Raw genomic sequence first — 26,060 nt, forward strand, 5'->3', positions numbered from 1 at the left:
TTTGGCCTCAAAAACGGACGTCGAAAACCGACTTTTTCAGGATTTTCAAAGTGCTCTCATTCCCTTAGTTCTGCTCGGATCCTGTTATAACCCGGTGTTTTCGTAATCTAGGTGACCCAAATAACACGCTGGTATACTTAGTTTGATTTCGAAAAAAATCAATTTTTGGTGAAAAAATTCGATACGGGGGGGTATACCCTAAAAATGAAAAATCCCAAACTTTGGAGGTCGATATCTCGGCTTCTATGGGCACTACCTGGAAAATTCCAACGGTTTTGTCTTAGTTTTTTCATTCTGAATCCAACGAGACCATCCACAAGACCATAGGTCTCATATTAGCTGAGATCTCGCGTTTTTGAGGCCAATTTTTGGGCTCAAAAACGAGGTCAAACAATGACTTTTTCCGAATTTTCAAAGTGCTCTCATTCCCTTATTTCAGCTCCAATCCTGTTATAACCCGCTGTTTTCGTGACATGGCGGTTGGGAATGAGACGCAGGTTTAGTTAGGTCCTAATTAAAACGTCTTTCTAGAAAAATTTGGTTACGCATAAAACACGGAACCTTAACCGGACACAAAGACGGGAAACCTCGTTAATTAACACGCGCGTACTATTATAACATATTACGCGAGTAGAGAAGATTATCTAATTTATTATCTAAACAGGGAAACGTATCGCATCTGATTTTCGTGGGAACTGAGGCCGGAAAACAAAAAGATACGACGCGGCGCGGAATGTAGGACGAAAGGCCATCAAATATTCGAGCACCACCTATAGGCATCGATATAATACCAACAAGAAACAACTGCAGAAGCTTATCAATATGCACGAGTTCCTTGGGGAGGACATTATCGGCAGGTGAAGATATAGAGAAGGGACGTCTTTTACTATCAAGGGAATAAGAAGGATGAGAACAATGTAATGGCCACTTTTCTGTCATTATTTTAAAGACTGTTTCCTCCCGTTCGTTCTTTGTGGGAGTGTTAACTCCTCTCATAAAGGTTCAGAGGTCGTTTTTCAAGCTAAATCGTCCCGTTTCCGCTCAAAAAATCGTCAATGGTTCGCACGCGTTACACTGTTCATTGTTCCATTCGAGAAGAAAAAATCACCGAACGTAATCGCGTTACGTAATTGGTCTCTTTTTAATGAGCCTTGCACCGAATTATAATTTCGCATTGTTTTGTGAGAAGTGTGTCAGTAGATAATTCGACGCGATTAACAACAGTTAATTCCGAGTTTGATTTCTCTCTACCTAGAATCCTTCGATTTTTTCACGCTTGTTAAAGTTAATAATTTAACATCAGGAAAGAAAATTTCCCATAAACAAACGTGGCGCATTACGAAACCCCCGGACCAGTTTATAACTTGGTTTCGCGACATCCCGACGTAATTTAGGTCCTACTGGAGTTTACCCGCTTGTCATATGCACACACACACCCTCTCCCACCCCTCGTCTCGTTGTAATAATAATTGCAGCCATTAATTGCGGGATTAAAGTGCGAAAGGATCCGGGGATATGACAAAATGGGAATTTAGTCAGTCAGTCATCCTACCGAGGTATTAGGGACTGCGCCATAAAGTCGATAAGAGAGAAGTTTTGCTGAAGTATTCAAAGAAGGAAGTCCTACTCGCGAATCAAGACTGCGCCAGAAATTGTGGAAATCTGAGTCACTTTTTATGGCCTTAAGAGTGTTTAAAGTATTCACTTACTTCTTCCAGGCATTTGAGGGTTAGTTGAGGAAATATTCTGGGAATTTGAGGCACTTTGACATCCAGTGAGTCTTCTTAAGTGTCTTCCAATCATTTGAAGGTATTTGAGAATCTATTACAGGCATTTGAAGCACTTTGACTGCCTGTAAGAGTCTTCTAAGTCTTCTTAAGTGTCTTCCAATCACTTGAAGGTGTTTGAGAATCTATTCCAGGCATTTGAAGCACTTTGACTGCCTGTAAGAGTCTTCTAAGTCTTCTTAAGTGTCTTACAGGCACTTGAAGGTATTTCAGAATCTATTTCAGGCTTTTGAAGCACTTTGACTGCCTGTAAGAGTCTTCTGAGTCTTCTTAAGTGTCTTCCAATCACTTGAAGGTATTTGGGAATCTATTCCAGGCATTTGAAGCACTTTGACTGCCTGTAAGAGTCCTCTAAGTCTTCTTAAGTGTCTTCCAATCACTTTAAGGTATTTGAGAATCTATTCCAGGCTTTTGAAGCACTTTGACTGCCTGTAAGAGTCTTCTAAGTCTTCTAAAGTGTCTTTCAATCACTTGAAGGTATTTGAGAATCTAGTCCAGGCTTTTGAAGCACTTTGACTGCCTGTAAGAGTCTTCTAAGTCTTCTAAAGTGTCTTTCAATCACTTGAAGGTATTTGAGAATCTATTTCAGGCTTTTGAAGCACTTTGACTGCCTGTAAGAGACTTCTAAGTCTTCCTAAGTTTCTTTCACATACTCGAAAGTATCTGAGACTTTTTTCCAGGCATTTGAGGCATTTTGACTGCCTGTAAGAGAGCCCTAAGTCTTCCTAATTGTCTTCCAGGCACTTGAAAGTACTTGGGAATATATTCCAGACATTTGAACCACTTTGATTGCCTGTAAGAGTCTTCTAAGTACTATAAAGCCTCTTCCAACGAACTTGAAGGTAACTGAGAGTCTTTTCCCGGAACCTGAGGCTCCTGGCTGCCTGTAAGAGTCTTCTAATGACTCTAAAGCCTTTCTCAGGCATTTGAGGATAATCTTCGAGACTATTCCAGAAACTTGAGACACTTTGACTGCCTTGAAGAAAAGTCTTAACTATTCACATAGCAGACGACCCTTAGAATTGAAGAAGAGGAAGATGTGTGCGAAAATAGTGTAGATCCTGCAGTAGAGTCTTCCTGGACTCACTTGTAGATGAGTCCTATGAAGAGACTCCCCGGAAGAACTTGGAGGAAGAAATGCAGATTCTCCGGGAAGAATTCCGTCGTTAAAATTATAATTTGAATCGAGGTTACGCGACCGTGTTGTAAAAAACGAAAGTGCGGACTTTAGTAAACGCCTCATGAACTTCGTCCAGGCATTTGAGGGTAACCTGAGAGTCTATTCCTGGAATCTGAGACACTTTGACTACCTGTAAGAGTCCTTTAAGTACTCATGAACTTCGTCCAGGCATTTGAGGGTAACCTGAGAGTCTATTCCTGGAATCTGAGACACTTTGACTGCCTGTAAGAGTCCTTTAAGTACTCATGAACTTCGTCCAGGCATTTGAGGGTAACCTGAGAGTCTATGTCTGGAATCTGAGGTACTTTGACTGCCTGTAAGAGTCCTTTAAGTACTCATGAACTTCGTCCAGGCATTTGAAGGTAACCTGAGAGTCTATTCCTGGAATCTGAGGTACTTTGACTGCCTGTAAGAGTCCTTTAAGTACTCACGAACTTCGCCCAGGCATTTGAGGGTAACCTGAGAGTCTATGTCTGGAATCTGAGGTACTTTGACTGCCTGTAAGAGTCCTTTAAGTACTCATGAACTTCGTCCAGGCATTTGAAGGTAACCTGAGAGTCTATTCCTGGAATCTGAGGTACTTTGACTGCCTGTAAGAGTCCTTTAAGTACTTACGAACTTCGCCCAGGCATTTGAGGGTAACCTGAGAGTCTATGTCTGGAATCTGAGGTACTTTGACTGCCTGTAAGAGTCCTTTAAGTACTCATGAACTTCGTCCAGGCATTTGAAGGTAACCTGAGAGTCTATTCCTGGAATCTGAGGTACTTTGACTGCCTGTAAGAGTCCTTTAAGTACTCACGAACTTCGCCCAGGCATTTGAGGGTAACCTGAGAGTCTATGTCTGGAATCTGAGGTACTTTGACTGCCTGTAAGAGTCCTTTAAGTACTCACGAACTTCGCCCAGGCATTTGAGGGTAACCTGAGAGTCTATGTCTGGAATCTGAGGTACTTTGACTGCCTGTAAGAGTCCTTTAAGTACTCATGAACTTCGTCCAGGCATTTGAAGGTAACCTGAGAGTCTATTCCTGGAATCTGAGGTACTTTGACTGTCTGTAAGAGTCCTTTAAGTACTCACGAACTTCGCCCAGGCATCTGAGGGTAACCTGAGAGTCTATGTCTGGAATCTGAGGTACTTTGACTGCCTGTAAGAGTCCTTTAAGTACTCACGAACTTTGTCCAGGCATTTGAGGGTAACCTGAGAGTCTATTCCTGGAATCTGAGGTACTTTGACTACCTGTAAGAGTCCTTTAAGTACTCACGAACTTCGTCCAGGCATTTGAGGGTAACCTGAGAGTCTATTCCTGGAATTTGAGGTACTTTGACTGCCTGTAAGAGTCCTTTAACTACTCACGAACTTCGCCCAGGCATTTGAGGGTAACCTGAGAGTCTATTTCTGGAATCTGAAGTACTTTGACTGCCTGTAAGTGTCTTTCATATAAAATATTCTTGCCGGTAGACCTTAGAATTGAAGAAGGAGAAAAAGATATGAAGAGAAAGAGGGTTGACTCTTGGAGAGGAGTTCCACGAAGGAAGAAGATAACTTGGCGACAGAAGAATTGCAGATTCTCGGGGAAAAATTAAAATTTAAATCGTATATTAACGAGGTTACGACCGTATATAAAAACGAAAGTGCGGACTTTAGTAATCGCCCCCCTAAAGTGAACCGATTAAAGCCCGTCGTGTTGACACTCTTGACGAAATATTAACCGCAATTAAAACTTTCCTATGGGCGACCATTAAAACTAGAAAATTACCGACCGTCATCGCGGAATTTATTTTATTTAGTAATCGAGTAATAAATCTCCTAGAGGGGGGGGGGTGAGGGGCTTTCACCTTAAAATTTCCTTGTAAATCGTAATTTTCCGTAGTTTTCTTCTATTGTTTCGTTCGCGTGACTACGTGCATCCCAGGAAAACATAATATAGGTACCGTTGAACGAAGACAGGGATAATAAAATACGTCCGTTCGTTCAAAGCAAAATGCGGTTTTATTAAATTCCAAAAATTAAATTATTATTATGAATTCGAATGTCAGCTTTTGACGTACCTCCTGTTCAAACTAGAAACGAGATGATGGCAAGATTCTTTCTTGAGATTTCTAGGGTTATTTTTTATCTCTCGTTTTGCCTTTTAACGTATTTTTGGACAAGTATCGGCGATCAATCAAGGAGCCATTTGGAGGTAATTTGAGAGTATATTCGAGGCACTTTGACTGCCCGTAAGGGTTCTTTAAGTACTCATAAACTTCGTCCAGGAATTTGTGGCATTAGAAGACTCTTACAGGCAGTCAAAGTGCCTCAGATTCTTGGAAAAGAGTCTGAGATACTCTCAAGTGTCTGGAAGAGCCTTAAGAGTACTCAGAAGAATGTTACAGGCGACTCGAAGTGCCTCAGATTCCTGGACTCTTAAGGGTATTCCCATGGGATGCTACTATACTGATTGGGTCAGGTTCGTTAGTTTCATAGTTTGTCTCATTATAGAAGGAAAAAACAATTTAAATGGCACACGCAAAAACGCATTTTCGACTTTCTTTCCGATACGAAATTGTGATTTTCACGCTTCGGCAGTTCCGTAATAATTATTTCTTGTTCTTTTCTTTCTTCATTTGGCATTTTAAGCATAAAACAACGACCGGCCATTATATTACTATTATTATTGTTAAATATATTGCACATAAGAAATGACGCTTTTATATGCCACCATCTGGTTACTATCGGGTTACCGTTAGATATTACTGTTTTCCATACCAGCTCTTTCTCTCTCGTTTTATCTCTTTCATATACCTTAGCTCATATTATACAATATAATAGCGGCAGGAAAAACCGATTCCCTTAAAACAATTTTCGCCGCCCAAATTTAATTTGTTACACGTCACAATCCTCCCTTAGTGAAAACCCGAGTTAGAGTCCCAATTTTCCCGGAATTAATAAAATTATTCACCTGGCGGGCTGATTTTTAACTAAGTTCAAGGTCATAAAGGGTCGATACGCCCACTAGGCGGGGCTTGCTTTATGCATTGTTGCCATTTTTTTGCACTTATTGGCTATAAACAGAGGTGCTGAAAGAAGTTACTCCGAGAAGTTTTTCTGGATTTTTTTGAAAACTATTGGGAAAATTAGAAATTTCCTTGTACCGTTTGGTTCCCATTAAAAAATACTACAAATTATGTAGAATAACATTTGGCGGTAAATTTCAAAATAATGGTGTTATATGGACGAATTTTGAGAAATTTTTGGAAATTATTTTTTTTTGAAAAATTTTTTTTTTTGGTATATCGATAGAGCATCTAAACTCCTTCAAAAAAGCTTAATAAAACTTTTTTGAAAAATGTACCAAAAAAAAGCTATATCCGAATTTCCGAAAAATTTCGTCCCCAAAAAATCCAAAGGGGTACCCATGGGAAAACTGTCATTATTTCGGTTTTTATTTTTTTTCAGGAAAACTATTGGCTGGAGAAAAAAATTGTTATAATAAAAGTTATTTGCAATATCAATGCGCATCAGATGCAAGAGAAAAATAATTTTTATCTTTAATAGTTTTCCAGAAAATGGGGAAAAACCTATAAACAGTTTTCCCCAATTTTCTCGAGAACTATTGCAAAAATTAAAAATTTTCTTTCACCATTAGATTCCTGATCAAAAATGCTACAAATTATGTAAAATAACTTTTAGTCGTAAATTTCAAATTAAAGGAGTTATGGACAATTTTTGAAAAATTTGCAAATTTTTGGCGAAAAATTTCAATTTTTTTTTTTTTTCAAAAAACTAATTTTTTTTTGGTATATCGATAGAACGTCTAAAATCCTTCAAAAAAGCCTAATAAAACTTTTTTGAAAAATGTACCAAAAAAAAGTTATATCCGAATTTCCGAAAATTTTCGTCCCCAAAAAATCCAAAGGGGTAACCATGGGAAAACTGTCATTATTTCGGTTTTTATTTTTTTCCAGGAAAACTATTGGCTGGAGAAAAAAATTGTTATAATAAAAGTTGTTTGGAATGTCAATGCGCATTAGATGCAATAGAAAAATAATTTATATTTCCAATAGTTTTTCAGAAAATTAGGAAAAACCTATAAACAGTTTTCCCGAATTTTCTCGAAAAGTACTGGAAAAATTAAAAATTTTCTTTGACCATTAGATTCCCGATCAAAAATGCTACAAATTATGTAAAATAACTTTTAGTCGTAAATTTCAAATTAAAGGAGTTATGGACAATTTTTGAAAAATTTGCAAATTTTTGGCGAAAAATTTCAATTTTTTTTTTTTTTCAAAAAACTAATTTTTTTTTGGTATATCGATAGAACGTCTAAAATCCTTCAAAAAAGCCAAATAAAACTTTTTTGAAAAATGTACCAAAAAAAAGTTATATCCGAATTTCCGAAAAATTTCGTCCCCAAAAAATCCAAAGGGGTACCCATGGGAAAACTGTCATTATTTCGGTTTTTATTTTTTTCCAGGAAAACTATTAGCTGGAGAAAAAAATTGTTATAATAAAAGTTGTTTGGAATGTCAATGCGCATCAGATGCAATAGAAAAATAATTTCTATCTTCAACAGTTTTCCAGAAAATGAGGAAAAACCTCTAAACAGTTTTCCCGAATTTTCTCGAAAACAATTGGAAAAATTAAAAATTTTCTTTCACCATTAGATTCCTGATCAAAAATGCTACAAATTATGTAAAATAACTTTTAGTCGTAAATTTCAAATTAACGGAGTTATGGACGATTTTTGAAAAATTGGCAAATTTTTGGCAAAAAATTTGAAAAAAAATTTTTTTTTTCAAAAGACTAAATTTTTTTGGTATATCGATAGAACGTCTAAAATCCTTCAAAAAAGCTTAATAAAACTTTTTTGAAAAATGTACCAAAAAAAAGTTATACCCGAATTACCGAAAAATTTCTTCCCCATAAAATCCCAAAGGGATACCGAGGACGTATAGTTTTCTAAGCATTCTCAAGCTTCTTCCAGACATCTGAGGTTAACCCGAGGCTATCCCAGAGTACAAAGACCCTCTATATAACGCATTGTAACGTGAAACATAAACAGAATGCTCGGTTAATTGAGAAGCGGAGCCCTCGGTGCAATAATATGCCACGCATCCGGGACATTAATTAGGGATTCTGCCGTATGTCACACACGTTCATCCCCCTTCCCCCGATCCCCTTTCTAATTCAGGACTACTTGTCCCAGTTATTGGGAATATTTCGCTCGCGAATGCCGTTAGGTGTCGCCTCGTGATATAATTTAAATTTATTAAAACTATCAGCTGTCGTAGCTGTTCTCGATCGTACGGTACCACAAGAAGAATGAATGCGCCGTTTTCGCGATTAATTTTTTTCAAAATCTGCCGCGCCATTAATAATAAATAACAGAGACGCATTATTTATTTTATTAGACACTGCGTTGTTGCCACACAGAAAAAAAGGGCGACTCACCGCTTTTTTTCGTCCTCCTCAAGGTGCTCGGCGCCCTAATGACCGTCGGTTTCACCAAATAGGTGATGCTCCGTTTATGGGTGAGGGCGGCACGGCCGCTCTTTTTCCGTCGCACCGGCCGCCTCCGGGGCACCGGACTCACTCCGGGCGGCACGTACATCCGCCGTCCCGACCTCTCCTCGCTCTCACTCTCGCTTGCCTCGTCGTTATCCGTGAGGGAAACAAGCGAATCCTCCTCCTCCGAAAAATTATCCAAATCGGGAATTATTTTCAAGTTCGTGCGTTTCTGGTACCTCCTGCCTTCCTCCTGTTTTAACCTACAAATTGAATCGTATTCGGGAGAGGGCAGATCGATGTGTGTATGAAAATTGCAAGAAAACTTGTCGGTTAATGAGTGACCACTACTTTTAATATAAAATGTGAGTCAGTAACTTCAGTTGTTCTTATTTTTTCTCAAAAAAAATCCTCGGACCCGCGTTAATTAGTATTTTTAGTTGCGCTCTTTTTTTGTTGAAAAAGTGTGTCCAGAAATAAGTAATGTAACGTCATCGGCGATTTTTTTAAATAGCAACCCTAATTTTTTATCATGCGTATTTTTAAAGAGGGTAATGAATTATACAGAACTGCAAAATTCCACTGTATGTAATTAACGGTTTTCAAAATAATTATTATAAAAAAAAATTAATAAATAAATTTAAAAAAATCTGTTTTACTCAAAAACTTTTTTAACGAATCTTTAAAATGTAGTCCATTTACTATTTGGCAATGCCCTAAACGTATGCACTGTTGGAATTAATATTCTTTTATATTAATACAAAAACCAATAAACCAGGTTCCGAAAGGAAAATAAAACCCGCAAACATAAATTAGACATAGAAAGTAATAGAAAGGCAAAAGTGGCAATAAACTTGAGGACTCTAAAAGACCTTTATTTAGGTTGTCAAGAAAATGGTTCAGTTATACATAACAAACATATTTGATTTATTTGACATTTTGAAATGAAGCAAAATGGCTTTTGGTGTGGTTTTGTAATTTTAGTCTTAAGCAGAAACGTGTTGAATACTGTAAGAAATATGCCGAATAAGGATAACGTCTCGGATCACGTGCGTACCAAGCCAGGTAGGTACCGTCGTCATCGTGGTCCAGGTCAATGGCATATTATGAAAGGAAATATCGATCTCAGCATAATTTCGGAAAAGGAAATACACGTGGGCATTGAACGGAAGGACAGATTGGCTTTGACTATTGAAAGTTTAAGTTGATCCCGGTGACTTTTATATTTTGTTTGCTTTTGTTCATTTTAGCCCATTTAGGCCCAGGATCGCGTAAAGTATATTAGTAAACTGTATACGTTCGTTTAATTGTGATAATTATTTGCCAGTACCGGACTTAGTGCGGTGGCATTAAACGTGTGTAAAAATTTCTTTGTGTCTTTCTGAGTGTTGTTTTGGTGTTTAAAATAATATGCAGAAAACCAAGCCACGAAACGTCCAACCATTTAACGGTGAAAAGTATAGTATTTGGAAATTTCGTGTGAAATTATTATTAGCGGAAGCACAAGTTCTTTATGTTGTTGACGAGGGACTCCCGAATCAACCTGACGAGAGATGGAAAAGGCATGATATTTATGCGAAGGGAATAATCACTGAATATCTAAGTGATTCTTTCTTGAACTTTGTCAAGGATAAACCAACTGCAAGAGACGTTTTTGATGCTATGGATGCAATATATGAAAGGCGAAGTTTAGCTACCCAATTGGCATTACGTAAAAGACTTCTCAGCTTTAAATTTCGAGGAGATCAACAGTTGCTTCAACACTTAGATGAGATGGATAAAATTTCTCCTCTACTTATAACAATGCCTTCCGCTTATGACGGTGTAATCACTGCATTGGAAACCTTGGGAGAAGAAAGTCTAAACTTATCATTTGTGAAAACTCGACTCCTGGATCAAGAAGTAAAACTTAAAAACGACAATACTACAACAAGTTTTAAAGTACTAAATACATTCAGAGATGCTTCAACCACCCAGGGTACGTTTAGACCCAAAGACAATACCACGACACAAAAAGAAGAAATTTACACACAATAAACGCAAAGGGCATTTCAAAAAGGGCATTTCAAAAAGGGCACTTAGTTGCTGCTGCTATGATATTGTTATGATTGCAGAGACTTGGTTAACATCTGAATATTCAGATGCTGAAATTGGTGTATCAAACTATGATTTATATAGATATGACCGTCAAATGGGTACGGATACTACCAAGGCTCGTGGAGGTGGTGTATTGATTGCGGCTAAAAAGAGTTTATGTACACATAGAATTGGTATCCCACTTGTTGATGTGGATATTTATCAGATCTATTTGACTTTTACAATAGACAATCAAAGCTTTGTTGTTGGTTGCATTTATATACCATCTCCATCTCCACTTCAAGCCTATTTAAGCCATTGTGAATCCGTTGAATATGTATATAGTAGATATTCAAGTAGTTTGTTTGTCTTGGCAGGTGACTACAATTTACCACAGGCTAGATGGGAGAATGATGATCTTGGTTTGGTGGTTGGTGATTGTCTGGAGAGTGACAAAGAATCTGTGCTTTCTCTGGCCAACTGCTTTAGCTTCTATAACTTTTTCCAGGTAAATGGGGTTCTAAATACCAACGGGGTTGCCTTGGATCTCGTATTTAGTAGCTCAGATTTAATTAGTGTTGAACGTGCAATAGACCAAATTTTTGAGAATAGCTTACACCATACAGCAATTAGTTTTGACCTTTGTTGTGCAGAAAATTCTGATGATATGATATATGAGGAATATTTTTATGATTTTGGTAAGGGAGATTACATAGCAATTAACGATTGTCTTGCTGGGATAGACTGGAATCAATTGTTTTTGGGAGAGACATCTATTGATGTCATAGTTTCAATTTTCTATAATGTGATCTACTCCTCAATGGAAAGGTTTATTCCTCTAAAGAGGTACAAAAGTTCTTCTTTTCCATCTTGGTTTTCTTCAGAGCTTCGCGGTTTGATCATAAGAAAGAAACAAATTCACAAAAAGTTTAAAATTAGTGGTCAACAGCAGGATTATGATGAATTTGTATTGTTGAGACAACAATGTGAGTACTTAAGAGAGTTGTGCTATCAACAATACATTAATAAGGTGGAAATGAATCTCGCTGGCAATCCAAGGTACTTCTGGTCATATATTCAAAATAAAAAAACTGGTTTTAGTCTTCCCTCCAGAATGACATACAATAACAGGATTAGTATGAATATCTCGGATACTGCGGATATGTTTGCAGAATACTTTTCATCCGTCTATTCGGATGAGCAAGTCAATGACATACCATCTTTTGATTTTGATAAATCAATTTGTCTGAGCACTTTAACTTTGTCAACACAGGATGTTTATGAGGTTATTATTTCCTTTAAGAATAAGCTCTGGTCTGGACCAGATGGGATTCCGGCATTCTTCCTAAAGAAATGTGTTTGTGTTCTTACGAAACCAATACTGTTCATTTTTAACAAATCTCTAGGTACTGGTTCTTATTCCACTCTCTGGAAGAGAAGTTTTCTAAAACCCATTTTTAAATCTGGTAGTAGAAATGAAATTTCCAATTATCGGGCTGTGTGTAACCAATCTGAGTTGCCAAAGCTGCTTGACTGCCTGGTCAGTCATAGGATTGCCTGGAGTTTTAAATCTTTATTTAATCCTAAGCAATTTGGATTTATAAAAGGCAGATCTACTGATGCTAATTTGGTGCTGTATGTTAACTACCTCTACCGCTGCTTGGAGAAAGGGACTTCAGGTTGACTCAATATATACAGATTTTTCCAAAGCTTTTGATCGGATTAACCATGGGGTACTCTTGCAGAAGCTTAGGGCTTTAGGTATTGTGGGGCCTCTTCTTCAGTGGATCTCGGGATTCATCAGAGGTAGAACCCAGATTGTTAATCTTCGAGGTACATGTTCCTCTGAAATTTTGGTACCATCTGGGGTGCCACAGGGCTCTCACTCGGGCCCTGTTTTGTTTTGCCTCTTTTTGATTGATTTAGTTTGGAAACTTGAAAATTGTCGTGTGCTAATGTTTGCTGATGATGTGAAGCTATTTAGGCTTATCACATCCCTTTCTGATGCTGTGCTCCTGCAAAAAGACCTCAATTTGTTCTTTGATTGGTGCCACTTGTGGATAGAATGTCCCTTAATATCAATAAGTGCCATAAGATTACTTTTTCTAAGCAAAGAAACCCTATTGCTTTTCTTTATAAAATAAATAATGTAGCAATTGGTGTCAAAACAGAGGTTTCTGACTTAGGAATATTTATTGACTCCAGGTTGTCTTTTAAAAGTCACATCAATCAGGTGACTGGTAGGGCAATGAAAATGCTGGGTTTTATCCAACGGTCTACAACTGATTTGTCTTTGTTTACTTTTAGATTACTTTATTGCTCTCTTGTTAGGCCCATCTTGGAGTATGGCTCAATTGTGTGGTCCCCGTCATATAACTGCTACATTGAGCAGATTGAAAAAACTCAAAATAAATTTTTAAGGGTGGCTGCTTTTAGATGTGGTTACAGGAGACAGGAGTATTACTATCAGTGGGTCAGGGATAACCTGAACTTACCCACGTTAGAGTCACGAAGAACATTACTCGACTTATGTTTTATGCATAAGGTTTTAAATGCTACTATAGATTGTCCCGAGTTATTGTCTCTTTTTAAACTTAGGGTGCCTTCCAGATTGAATAGACAGATTTATCAGAAATATTTTCAGTCCCATTCCACCATACCAATTATGGCATTAATGAGCCAATTACACGAATGGCTCGAAGTGCTAATGGTCTGTCAGGACAGATAAACTTTTTTGACTCTAGGATAACATCTTTTAAGGGGCAGTTAAAGAATATTATTTCATAGCGGCTTTAATTAATTAACTCATCTACACCTTTCACTGATTTATAGATAGTTTTGTATCTCAATATATATGTTTGTATGGATATGCTATGTAATACTTTTGTAAATGGATTCCGTTAATAAATAAATAAATAAATAAATAAAAATGATAATTAAACCTCAAATAATTAATAATAAACCATTTAATTAAAGATTGCTACTTTCACAAACTAATGCTTGACAAGCAACGTACAATCCAAGCTGTTTCACGCACCAAACCGGAAGAAAATGGTTTTGCTTTCATGCTTCGAAATGACCTAATGACAACATTGGAGAAGACTGAAAATACATTGTTCGTGTTTGATTCTGGGGCAACGGACCATATTGTCAACCAAGAACATTTCTTTGCAACAAAGTACCACTTACCAAAACCAATTTCTATAGCTGTAGCTAAGATTGATACAGCTGTTCTGGCTACAAAAGGCGGGTCAATAGATGTGGTGACAAATCTTGGCGTTAAGGGGACGCTGGAAAATGTCCTCTTTATACCTGAAGTACCTTACAACTTGATTTCTGTGCCGTGTCTCCAGAAGAAAGGAATGGTGATCATTTTTGACGAGCATGGAGTGAATTACACAACTCACAAACAATAGCTACAGGTATAAGCCCATAAATGGTTTAATGGGTATTTATTTTAAAATACTTAAAAACCATGGAAATGAAATTAATGTGATTGATAATAAAAACTACCAAAAATGGCATGAACGTTTGAGACATCCCAGTGCACAATCGTTCTTAAAATGGTAAAAGATATTGATCATATTAATAATATAGTACCTGTAAATAATATGTTGTGTGAAGCATGCATAAAAGGGAAACAATCTAGACTACCGTTTGCAAAGTCCAAATTAAAATCACATATTCAAAGACCATTGTTTATTATTCATTCTGATGTTTGTGGGCCGATAACTCCTCCTACTGTCGATATAGTAAAAATTATTTTGTGACATTTATAGATGAATTTACACACTCTTTTCGAATGTGTTAGGGAAGCTATATGGCTAAGAAGTTTATTAGAAAGCATTAATTTTAAAATGCTAGCACCAACAAAGTCCAGGTATTTGGATACCGAATATGGTTCTAAGTCTGCCATAAATAAAAAAGTCTATTTAAAGCACTTGATCTTGTATTGTGCTCATGTTCAGGAACAAGGTGACTAAAGACTAATTTTTTTTGATAGAAACATAATGCATTCAAAGATATTTAAACCTGGAAATGTTAGAATGCTCAAACTTTTCTCTCTTTTGAATAGTGTTTCCGTTATTGTTGAAATTTCGTCCTTTAGTTCGATTATTATTAAAGCAATAGAGTAGTAGTGGTCTGTCAGGTTATATTTAAAAATAAATGACTTGTAGTAATTCTACGAGGATTTTTTTGAGAAAAACTACTGAATTTATCCAAAGTTGCACTGTATATGTGCAAACACTTACCTGGGTTCAGAAGGAGGAGGAGGAGGAACAAACTCCTCCCGCGCACAAAACTTCCTCACCATCCCGTAACCGCTGCTCACAATTTTCGCCTCCTTAAGATCCTTCTTTTCCATGGAGAAACTCTCCAGGTTGATTTCCTCCTCGTCTTCATCATCTGTGAGGAGGTACTCGTAGTCCCCCGGCAGACTCTCGTACAAACCCTCGTCGGTAGAATCCAGACTACCGGAGTACATGGCCGAATCCAAAGGATTAAAATGACGGATCTCTTGCATCCGGGTTTTGAACGAGGGCTTCTGACTGCTGCCGGATTTCCGCTTTTCCGGCGGCACAAAGATCATCGGATCCAACTTTAACGATTGCACATTGGCCCTTTGCGGTCTCGAGCATATCACTTGATAAATATCGCTCCTGATTGTACCTAAAAAAATAAAGAAAATTGCTCTCACTCACACTTATAGTGCCTAAATGAGCGAGTTACTTACTGCTGTCCTTTTCCTTTTTCTTCTTCTTCTTTTTCTTGCCGCTCCCCCTGAGGGAGGTACGCCTAGTTTCCGCGAGCACAGCACTACTAGTCCGTTTAAAATAACCGTCGCGACTCACACTCAACTTGGGATTGGGTCGGGATTTTTTGCGGAAAAACCCCCCCTTGGAGCCCCCCCCGTTCGGGGCGAAACTCGCCTGGAAGTCCGTCAATTTGGGGGCGCTTATCGAAAAACTGAACCCGGAATCTTTGCTCGAGAACAATCCGGTGGAGTTCGTGTTATTACTGGTCGAACTTAACGTTCTCGCCACCGGCGGGGTGGATCGTTTTTGTAACCGATTGGAGACCATCGGGCCCAAATCCTTTAGGGCACTATCCAGGGAATTGTGCGCGGGCGGATTTCCGCACCCCTGTGACGACTTGCCGGGCATTTCGAGGCTGCGGGGCGTCATCGCCTGCGGGGCGTCCATCCAGATCCTGCCCAAACTGATCGATAACGAGCACATCTCTTCGGAATCTACGGGCATCAGGGTGGTTGTCTTCGCGCCCTGTCTACGTCTGATCAACGGGCTTTTTTTCACTTCCGTAGAGTCGCCCCAAGGGAACATCTCTACGGCGGAATCGTTGCTTTCTTTGCGTTGTAAATTCGTCGGACTATGAGATATGTGGGTGGAGGAGGTGTTTTTTTTGCGAAACACCGGCGAGGAGGACAACTGACGTATGACCGGCACCGGTTGTTTGATGATATTTTCTTCGAAGGCGGGCACGTAGATGATGGTGCGCTCGGAACCCTTGATGGTTTTACTGGGGGCGGTCGGTGGTTCCTCGCGTTTGATTTCTCGCAGCCATTGGCTGTAGACTAGCACGCTCGACTCGTCCACCCCCGCTGCGGAACCGTTCGATTTCCGGTAGGACGGGGGTGGGTTCAGGTCCGCTTGCACCCCCGAGTCCACTTTCCGGACTACTTTGAGGTCCGATTGCTCCTCCTCGGACACCGTTTGGGTGGCCGCCTCCAGTTTCGGCGGGATCTTCTTCTTGCCCCGGTCCAGGTAACTTTTCCTTATGGAAATCCGTTTGAACGAGTCGCTACGCTTGAAGGACGAGTTGTCCTTGTCTTTCTTCTTGCGACCCCCGCCCATTAGGCGGCGGAGGTTCTCGAACGTTATCGGTTTCATTTTGGTAACGGTGGGGGCGTCGAGCGGAGGTTTTCGGACGCCATTTTGTCGTCGAAAGGCGGCGTCGCCATCTTGTGTCTATAATAAGACAGTATATAGTAAACCGGTTTGAAGTTAAGGTTCTATATTTGTTGGATGGGTTCGTCCTATTTAAATCCGTTTAAACGAGCGGCAGTACCAAAATTAATTAAAAAAAAAAACCCCAAATTTTTTAAAACATATTTCACGAAAATCGGTTGAAAAATAAGAAAATTATTAAAGGTTTTCTCTACGTGAACTTTCTAGAAGTCGAAGACGCGGCAACAAGGCACGGCCACGCCTCCCTCCTCCCCCCCCCCCCCCAATTGACATTTATGCGCGTTAAGAAAGAGTTTGACCCAAGGCGCAGCGAGGGCGTGGTTTACGCCAGACACTGTTGCCGTTGTGACTCGAATATCCTTCTCACAGGGAGTTGAATAAGTGGTTTGACATTTACTTTTAACAGTAAGTTTGACATAAGAATTGTAAATTATTAGTTGCAGTGCAACTGCCCACGCTCCCCGAATTTCCATAAACGTCTTCACCCTTTTTTTTTTTTATTGAATTCCCGTAGGAGTTTACGGCAAAAAATATATTATATTAACTCGGTATACGTTTCCACTTAACCTAGAAAAATTAGTGAAATCATAGGTCAACACATCGATTTTATTTGAAGAAATTTTTAACTTCTCATAGGAAGTTGAAGTCATTCCTCAAGTTTTCTGGGATCTTTAGAGTGCTCTTTTTGTACTTCCAGGCATTTGAAGTCATTCCTCGAGTTTTCTGGGATCTTCAGAGTAATACTTATGTACTTCCAGGCATTTGAAGTCATTTTTACGATCTGAGACGCAGTTGAAGTCATTTCTCAAGCTCTCTGAACTCTTAAGAGTCCTTTCCTTAGGTCTGCGTGCATTTTGAAGTCATTTTCAGCATCTTACAGTCCCTGAAAGCCTTTTGAGCAATTCAAAGAGCACCCCTTGTTCCTTACAAGACTTTTTCAAGAATGAGGTATATTTTCCTTCTCTCTCTCTCTCTCAGTGTCGACTTAATTCCATATACTCACATTCAGAAACTTTTTATCCCCAAGGACCGTTTCGCCCTTCAGCATCCCTTACAGCCCCCCTCCCCCTCCCCCCGAAAATAATTCCGGGAAATTTTCCTCGGAAAATTAAGCGGATTTCGTCGAGAGGAGAGAGTGGGAGGAAGAGGGGGGGTGGAAAACTCCGGGTAAATTGGTCCGAAACAAACGAGCTCCGGGTGCATGCATAAACTGCACCCGTTCGAACGAAACGGGGCGAACTAAATATCCTCCATAGCAAAACAAAATTATTCAAGAACAACAGTTTTGATTGCCCCGGATTACTGGCACACGATTTTTTCTCTCTCTCTCTCTCTCTCTCGTTTATTTCCCATTTAAAAGTTACGAAAACGAAGAACGGTATAGCGGATTCCGTTACGGGGCATTTTACAACAATGACGCCTAAATATTGTGGCCATTATATCGGCCTTAATTATGTTGCCGTATAATTGCTCGCGAGGATGTACGGGAACAGGGGGGCCAAGGTCGTTCCACGACCGCTTTTGTTTCTTAAACTCGTCGTTTGTTTTATTTATTACTAATTTTAAGAACAATAATAATAATATGATCTGAACGGTTCTTCAACCGCTCCCCAGTCATCGTGGCCTGACATTTAAATTACACAATGAACGATAAATTCATGATTTAATTTCAGCTTTCTCGACACGCGTGCACCTTAAAATAATAATAATAATAATAATAAATCCGAATCCCGTGCGCGCGGAAAATACGATTTTCCCCAGATATTAATCGTAAATTGGGCCGAGCCGTTTTCTACGCGACTTCGTCGTACGTTTTACGACTTTTCACGTTTACGACTTTATTTTATTAAAAATGTGAAATAACGTTCGTGGAGCGAGTTTTCCCACCTTTTTCCCCACCCTTTTACTTCTCAATTATCAATTAATTAAAGCAGATATCGTCCAGGATGTCCCGTCAAGTTCAAACCAACCGTTATAGGCAACCGACCAGAAAATAAGAGGAATGACTTCAAATGCCTGGAAAGTCAAGAACAGTACTCTAAAGAACTCACAAAACATGTTAAGTGACTTCAATTTCTTCTCAGATGAAGAAGTAACAAGAAAAGTACTCTAAAGAACCCAGAGAACATGAGAAATGCCTTCAAGTTCCTCTTAGATGGTCAAAACGACTTCAAATGCCTGGAAATAGAAGAAGATTACTCTAAAAAGCGCAGAAAACATGTGAAATGACTTCAACTTCCTCTCAGATCGTAAATATGACTTCAAACGTCTGGAACTACAATTGAAGGACTCTAAAGAACTCAGAGAACATAAGAAATGGCTTCAACTCCCTCTCAGGTCGTAAAAAAGACTTCAAATGCTTGACAAACATAGGCAAAGTCTTCTCAATAGTCCAGAAACTATGAGAAATGACTTCAAATTCCTGTAAGTACAAGAACAGTACTCTAAAGAACCTAGAAAATATGATAAATGACTTCGACTACTTGTAAGATCGTACATATGACTTCAAATACCTGGAAATATAAGAACAGTACTCTATAGAGGCTAAAGAACATTACAAATGACTTCAAATGCCTGAAAAACACAAGCAGTCTTCTCAATAGTCGAGAAACTAAGAGGAATGACTTCAACTGCCTTTCAGATCGTCAAAACGACTTCAAATGCCTGAAAAACACAAGCAGTCATCTCAATAGTCCAGAAACTTAGAGGAATTACTTCAACTGCCTGTAAGATCATAAACAGGACTTCAAATGCCTGGAAGTACAAGAAGAGTACTCTAAAAAGCCCAGAGAACATGATAAATGACTTGAACGCCCTCTCAGGTCGTAAATATGACTTCTAATACCTAGAAATACAAGAACAGTACTCTAAAGAGCCTAGAGAACATTAGAAATGACTTCAAATGCCTGAAAAACACAAGCAGTCATCTCAGTAGTCAAGAAACTTAGAGGAATGACTTCAACTGCCTGTAAGATCGTAAACAGGACTTCAAATGCCTGTAAGTACAAGAACAGTACTCTAAAGACCCAAAGAACATAAGAAATGACTTTAAATGCCTGAAAAACACAAGCAGTCATCTCAATAGTCCAGAAACTTAGAGGAATGACTTCAACTGCCTGTAAGATCGTAAAAATGACTTCAAATGCCGAAAAGTACAAGAAGCGTACTCTAAAGAGCCTAGAGAACATGATAAATGACTTCAACTGCCTGTAAGATCGTAAATATGACTTCAAATACCTGGAAGTACATAAAAAGTACTCTAAAGAGCCCAGAGAACATGAGAAATGACTTCAAATGCCTGAAAAACACAAGCAGTCATCTCAATAGTCCAGAAACTTAGAGGAATTACTTCAACTGCCTGTAAGATCATAAACAGGACTTCAAATGCCTGGAAGTACAAGAAAAGTGCTCTACAGAGCCCAGAGAACATGAGAAAAGCCTTGAAATCTCTCTCAGGTAGTAAAAACGACTTCAAATGCCTGAAAAACACAAGCAATGTCTTCTCAATAGTCCAGAAACCATGAGTAATGACTTGAATTGTCTGTGAGATCGCAAATATGACTTTAAATGCCTGGAAGTGTAAGAAAAGTCCTCTCAAGAGTTCAAAGAACATGAGAAATTACTTCAACCTCCTCTTAGATCATAAAAATGACTTCAAATGCCTGGAAAACACAAGCAAAGTCTTCTCAATAGTCCAGACAGTATGACGAATGAGTCAACTGCCTATAAGATCGTGCAAATGACTTCAACTTCCTCTCAGATGGTAAAAATGACTTCAAACGTCTAGCAGTACAAGAAAAAGACTCTAAAAATACCAGAAAACCTGAAGAGTGGCTTCAATTGCCTGTCAGACTTAGAAAATGACTTCAAAAGCCAGTAAATTAATCTAAAGAGCCCAGAGAACATGTGAAATTACTTCAACTTTTTCTCAGATCATAAACAGGACTTCAAATGCCTGGAAGTACAAGAAGAGTACTCTAAAAAGCCCAGAGAACATGATAAATGACTTGAACGCCCTCTCAGGTCGTAAATATGACTTCTAATACCTAGAAATACAAGAACAGTACTCTAAAGAGCCTAGAGAACATTAGAAATGACTTCAAATGCCTGAAAAACACAAGCAGTCATCTCAGTAGTCAAGAAACTTAGAGGAATGACTTCAACTGCCTGTAAGATCGTAAACAGGACTTCAAATGCCTGTAAGTACAAGAACAGTACTCTAAAGACCCAAAGAACATAAGAAATGACTTTAAATGCCTGAAAAACACAAGCAGTCATCTCAATAGTCCAGAAACTTAGAGGAATGACTTCAACTGCCTGTAAGATCGTAAAAATGACTTCAAATGCCGAAAAGTACAAGAAGCGTACTCTAAAGAGCCTAGAGAACATGATAAATGACTTCAACTGCCTGTAAGATCGCAACAATGACTTCAAATGCCTGGAATTGTAAGAAAAGTCCTCTCAAAAGCACAGAGAACATGAAGAATACTCTGAAGATCCCAGAAAACTTGACGAATGACTTCAAATGCCTGGAAGTACAAGAAAAGTACTCTGAAGATCCTAGAAAACATGAGGAATGACTTCAAATTCCTCTTCGATCGTAGAAAAGACTTCAAATGCCTGAAAATACAAGAAAGGTATTTTAAAGAGCTCAGAAAACATGAGAAATGCCTTCAACTGCCTGTAAGAACTTAAAAATGACTCAAGAGCCCAGAGAACATGATAAATCACTTCGACTACTTGTAAGATCGTAAATATGAGTTCAAATACCTGGAAATACAAGAACAGTACTCTAAAGAACCTAGAGAACATGAGAAATGACTTCAACTGCCTTTCAGATCGTCAAAACGACTTCAAATGCCTGAAAAACACAAGCAGAGTCTTCTCAATGGCCCATAAACCATGAGGAATGACTTGAATAACCTGTAAAATCGTCAATATGACTTCAAATGCCTGGAAGTACAAGAAAAGTGCTCTACAGAGCCCAGAGAACATGAGAAAAGCCTTGAAATCTCTCTCAGGTAGTAAAATCGACTTCAAATGCCTGAAAAACACAAGCAAAGTCTTCTCAATAGTCCAGAAACTATGAGGAATGACTTGAATTGCCTGTGAGATCGCAAATATGACTTTAAATGCCTGGAAGTGTAAGAAAAGTCCTCTCAAAAGCCCAGAGAACATGAGGAATGACTTCAAATGCCTGGAAGTGTAAAAAAAGTCCTCTCAAGAGCCCAGAGAACATGTGAAATGACTTCAACCTCTTCTCAGATCATAAAAATGACTTCAAATGCCTGAAAAACACAAGCAAAGTCTTCTCAATAGTCCAGAAAGTATGACGAATGAGTCAACTGCCTATAAGATCGTGCAAATGACTTCAACTTCCTCTCAGGTGGTAAAAATGGCTTCAAACGTCTAGTAGTACAAGAAAAAGACTCTAAACATACCAGAAAACATGAACCGTGACTTCAATTGCCTGTCAGACTTAGAAAATTACTTCAAAAGCCTGGAAATACAACAAAATTACTCTAAAGAGCCCAGAGAACATGTGAAATGACTTCAACGTCTTCTCAGATCATGAAAGGGACTTTAAATGCCTGTAAAACATAAGCAAAGTTTTCTCAATTGTCCAGGCAGTATGAGGAATGACTTCAACTGCCTGTAAGATCGCAAAAATGACTTCAAATGCCTGGAAGTGTAAGATGAGTTCTCTCAAGAGTCCAGAGAACATGAGAAAGGACTTTAACTTCCTCTCAGATCATAAAAATGACTTCAAATGCCTGGAAGTGTAAGAAAAGTGCCCTCAAGAGCCCAGAGAACATGAGAAATTACTTCAATCTTCTCTCAGATCATAAAAATGACTTCAAATGCCTGGAAAACACAATCCAAGTCTTCTCAATAGTCCAGAAACTATGAGGAATGACTTCAACTGCCTGTAAGATCGCAAATATGACTTCAAATGCCTAGAAGTACAAGAAGAGTACTCTAAAGAGCCTAGAGAACATGATAAATGACTTCGACTACTTGTAAGATCGTAAATATGACTTCAAATACCTGGAAATACAAGAACAGTACTCTAAAGAACCTAGAGAACATGAAAAATGACTTCAACTGCCTTTCAAATCGTCAAAACGACTTCAAATGCCTGAAAAACACAAGCAGTCTTCTCAATAGTCGAGAAACTTAGAGGAATGACTTGAATTGCCTGTAAGATCGCAAATATGACTTCAAATGCCTGGAAGTACTTTAAAGAGCCCAAAGAAAACAGGAAATGGCTTCAATTGTCTCTCAGATCGTCAAAACGAATTCGAAGGCCTGAAAAACACAATCCAAGTCTTCTCAATAGTCCAGAAACTATGAGAAATGACTTCAACGTCTTCAACTGCCTGTAAGATCGTAAATACGACTTCAAATGCCTGGAAGTACAAGAAAATCCCTCTTAAGACTTCGGAAACCATGAGGAAGGACTTCAATTGCCTGTGAGTAGTTAAAAATTACCTCAAAAGCCTGGACGAGGAAATTTCTTTATGGTTTCCTCTTGAGACCACAGACAACTTTAAAAACGACTTTAACTCCCTGTAAGAGACAAGGAGGGAACTCTGAGGGAGCCTAGAAGACCTAACTGAGCTGTATAGCCAATCAGAAATAAGGAAAAGCTCCTCCGAAGAGCACCTAGAACAATGATATCACCATCAAGATCAAAGATCAAGTGTTACAACCCAATAAAGGCCGTGATCCTCGAGGAATGAAATGTCCTAAAACAAGTGACAATAACTGATGGCGTATACTCCAATAATGCTTTAATCGAGCGACAAATCGAGAATTACGGAGTGGAATTGATTTACAAAATGGTCGTACATTCGGGAGAGGGTCAAGTCAAGGTGTATTAAAAACTCCAATTGGACAGAAAAACTGAACCGTTGTTGTTTAAGGACGCGGGTTCAATTAACCTACATCACTGTTCACCTGGAACGAATCGGGTTTAATGAAACTCTTTTTTCTCTCTCTTGTTTTCTAGGGAATATATGACAGTGATAAAAAAATGAAAAAACACTCCGTGATTGATTGATTGATGAAATAATATATCGACTTCAAGAGCTTGTACATCGTGTAATAATTTCTTATGTGTGTGTGTGTGTTGGGTGGACTTTGATAGATTGCGTAGCGTTTACGGTTTGGCAAGGACTCGGTTAAATGCGGTAAATTGGTTTACAAGTAGCAGCACTATATAGGCCCAGGGGGGTAATTATTATTATTATTATGTAACGGAGGTGTTAATAAATCGATCCAATCGGTTTTTAAATGGGTTTAAAGAAGAGAGAAGCTACAAAACTGATGGGAATATTTGGGCGAAACAGGGGTCAATGTGTGCAGAAAAGTCGGCTCTACAATACTTGTCTAAGGTGAAAAGATGTGCGAGTAAGAGTTTTTGAAATATCCGGCTTTTTGTGCAGTTGAGTCCAATGAAAAGGTTTGACTTTAAAGCCCGAAATCTCAAAGTCTACTGGGAATATTCTCAAGAAATAAAAAGCGTAATATTCAGTTCAATATTCTGAACCAATGTCCTTAAACACCCATATTGATTAAAGTAATAGTTTTGGAAATATCCGGCTTTTTATGTAGTGGAGTCCAGTGAAAAGACTAGGACTTCGAGGTTTGACTTTAAAGCTCGATATCTCAAAATCCACTGGGAATATTCTCAAGAAACAAAAAGTGTAATACTCAGTTGAATATTCTGAACCAATGTCCTTAGACACCCAAATTGATTCAAGCAATAGTTTTGGAAATATCCGGCTTTTTATGTAGTGAAGTCCAAAGAAAAGACTTGGACTTCAAGGTTTGACTTTAAAGCTCGAAATCTTAAAATCTACTGGGAATATTCTCAAAAAATAAAAAGCGTAATATTCAGCTGAATATTCTGAACCAATGCCCTTAAGCACCCAAATTGATTCAAGCAATAGTTTTGGAAATATGCGGCTTTATATGTAAAGGAGTCCACTGAAAAGATTTGGACTTCAAGGTCTGACTTTAAAGTCCGAAATCTCAAAATCTACTGGGAATATTCTCATAAAACAAAAAGCGTAATATTCAGAAGAATATTCTGAATTAATGTCCTTAAACACACAAATTGATTCAAGCAATAGTTTTGGAAATATCCGGCTTTATATGTAGTGGAGTCCACTGAAAAGACTTGGACTTCGAGGTTTGACTTTAAAGCTCTAAATCTCAAAATCTACTGGGAATATTCTCAAGAAACAAAAAACGTAATATTCAGTTGAATATTCTGAACCAATGTCCTTAAACACCCAAATTGATTCAAGCAATAGTTTTGGAATTATCCGGCTTTTTATGTAGTGGAGTCCACTGAAAAGACTTGGACTTCGAGGTTTGACTTTAAAGTCCGAAATCTCAAAGTCTACCGGGAATATTCTCAAGAAACAAAAAGTGTAATATTCAAAAGAATATTCTGAACCAATGTCCTTAAACACCCAAATTAATTCAAGCAATAGTTTTGGAAATATGCGGCTTTATATGTAAAGAAGTCCACTGAAAAGATTTGGACTTCAAGGTCTGACTTTAAAGTCCGAAATCTGAAAATCTACTGGGAATATTCTCATAAAACAAAAAGCGTAATATTCAGAAGAATATTCTGAATCAATGTCCTTAAACACACAAATTGATTCAAGCAATAGTTTTGGAAATATCCGGCTTTATATGTAGTGGAGTCCACTGAAAAGACTTGGACTTCGAGGTTTGACTTTAAAGCTCGAAATCTCAAAATCTACTGGAAATATTCTCAAGAAACAAAAAGTGTAATATTCAGCTGAATATTCTGAACCAATGTCCTTAAACATCCAAATTGATTCAAGCAACATTTTTGAAAATATCCGGCTTTTTATGTAGTGGAGTCCAAAGAAATACTTGGACTTCGAGGTTTGAGTTTAAAGCCCGAAATCTCAAAGTCTACTGGGAATATTCTCAAGAAACAAAAAGCGTAATATTCAGAAGAATATTCTGAACCAATGTCCTTAAACACCCGAATTGATTCAAGCAATAGTTCTGGAAATATCCAGCTTTTTATGTAGTGGAGTCCAATAAAAAGACTTGGACTTCGAGGTTTGACTTTAAAGCTCGACATCTCAAAATCTACTAGGAATATTCTCAAGAAACAAAAAGCGTAATATTCAGATGAATATTCTGTACCAATGTCATTAAACACCCAAATCGATTCAAGTAATAGTTTTGGAAATATCCGGCATTTTATGTAGTGGAGTCCACTGAAAAGACTTGGACTGCCAGGTCCGACTTTAAAGCCCGAAATCTCAAAGTCTACTGGGAATATTCTCAAGAAATAAAAAGCGTAATATTCAGAAGAATATTCTGAACCAATCTCCTTAAACACCCAAATCGATTCAAGCAATAGTTTTGGAAATATCCGGCTTTTTGTGTAGTGGAGTCCAATGAAAAGACTTGGACTTCGAGGTCTAACTTTAAAGTCCGAAATCTCAAGATCTACTGGGAATATTCTCAATAAATAAAAAGCGTAATAT

The 26,060-nt window shown here is 38.3% G+C and overlaps 1 protein-coding gene across 1 annotated transcript in view; it reads right to left on the reverse strand.

Moving 5' to 3' along the window:
- The window catches only part of LOC126747662 (disco-interacting protein 2), a 149,571-nt gene that overhangs the window by 116,020 nt on the left and 7,491 nt on the right, over positions 1 to 26,060 (reverse strand). Inside the window, exons 3-5 of the mRNA XM_050456425.1 lie at positions 15,264 to 16,515; positions 14,782 to 15,199; positions 8,399 to 8,715 (exon numbers count right to left, since the gene is read on the reverse strand). Of these exons, the coding sequence (XP_050312382.1) occupies positions 8,399 to 8,715; positions 14,782 to 15,199; positions 15,264 to 16,437 (1,909 nt within the window). The 5' untranslated portion in view covers positions 16,438 to 16,515. The remainder of the gene's footprint in view (positions 1 to 8,398; positions 8,716 to 14,781; positions 15,200 to 15,263; positions 16,516 to 26,060) is intronic.

This window comes from Anthonomus grandis, chromosome 19 (genome assembly GCF_022605725.1).
Source record: "Anthonomus grandis grandis chromosome 19, icAntGran1.3, whole genome shotgun sequence".
NCBI lineage: Eukaryota > Metazoa > Arthropoda > Insecta > Coleoptera > Curculionidae > Anthonomus > Anthonomus grandis.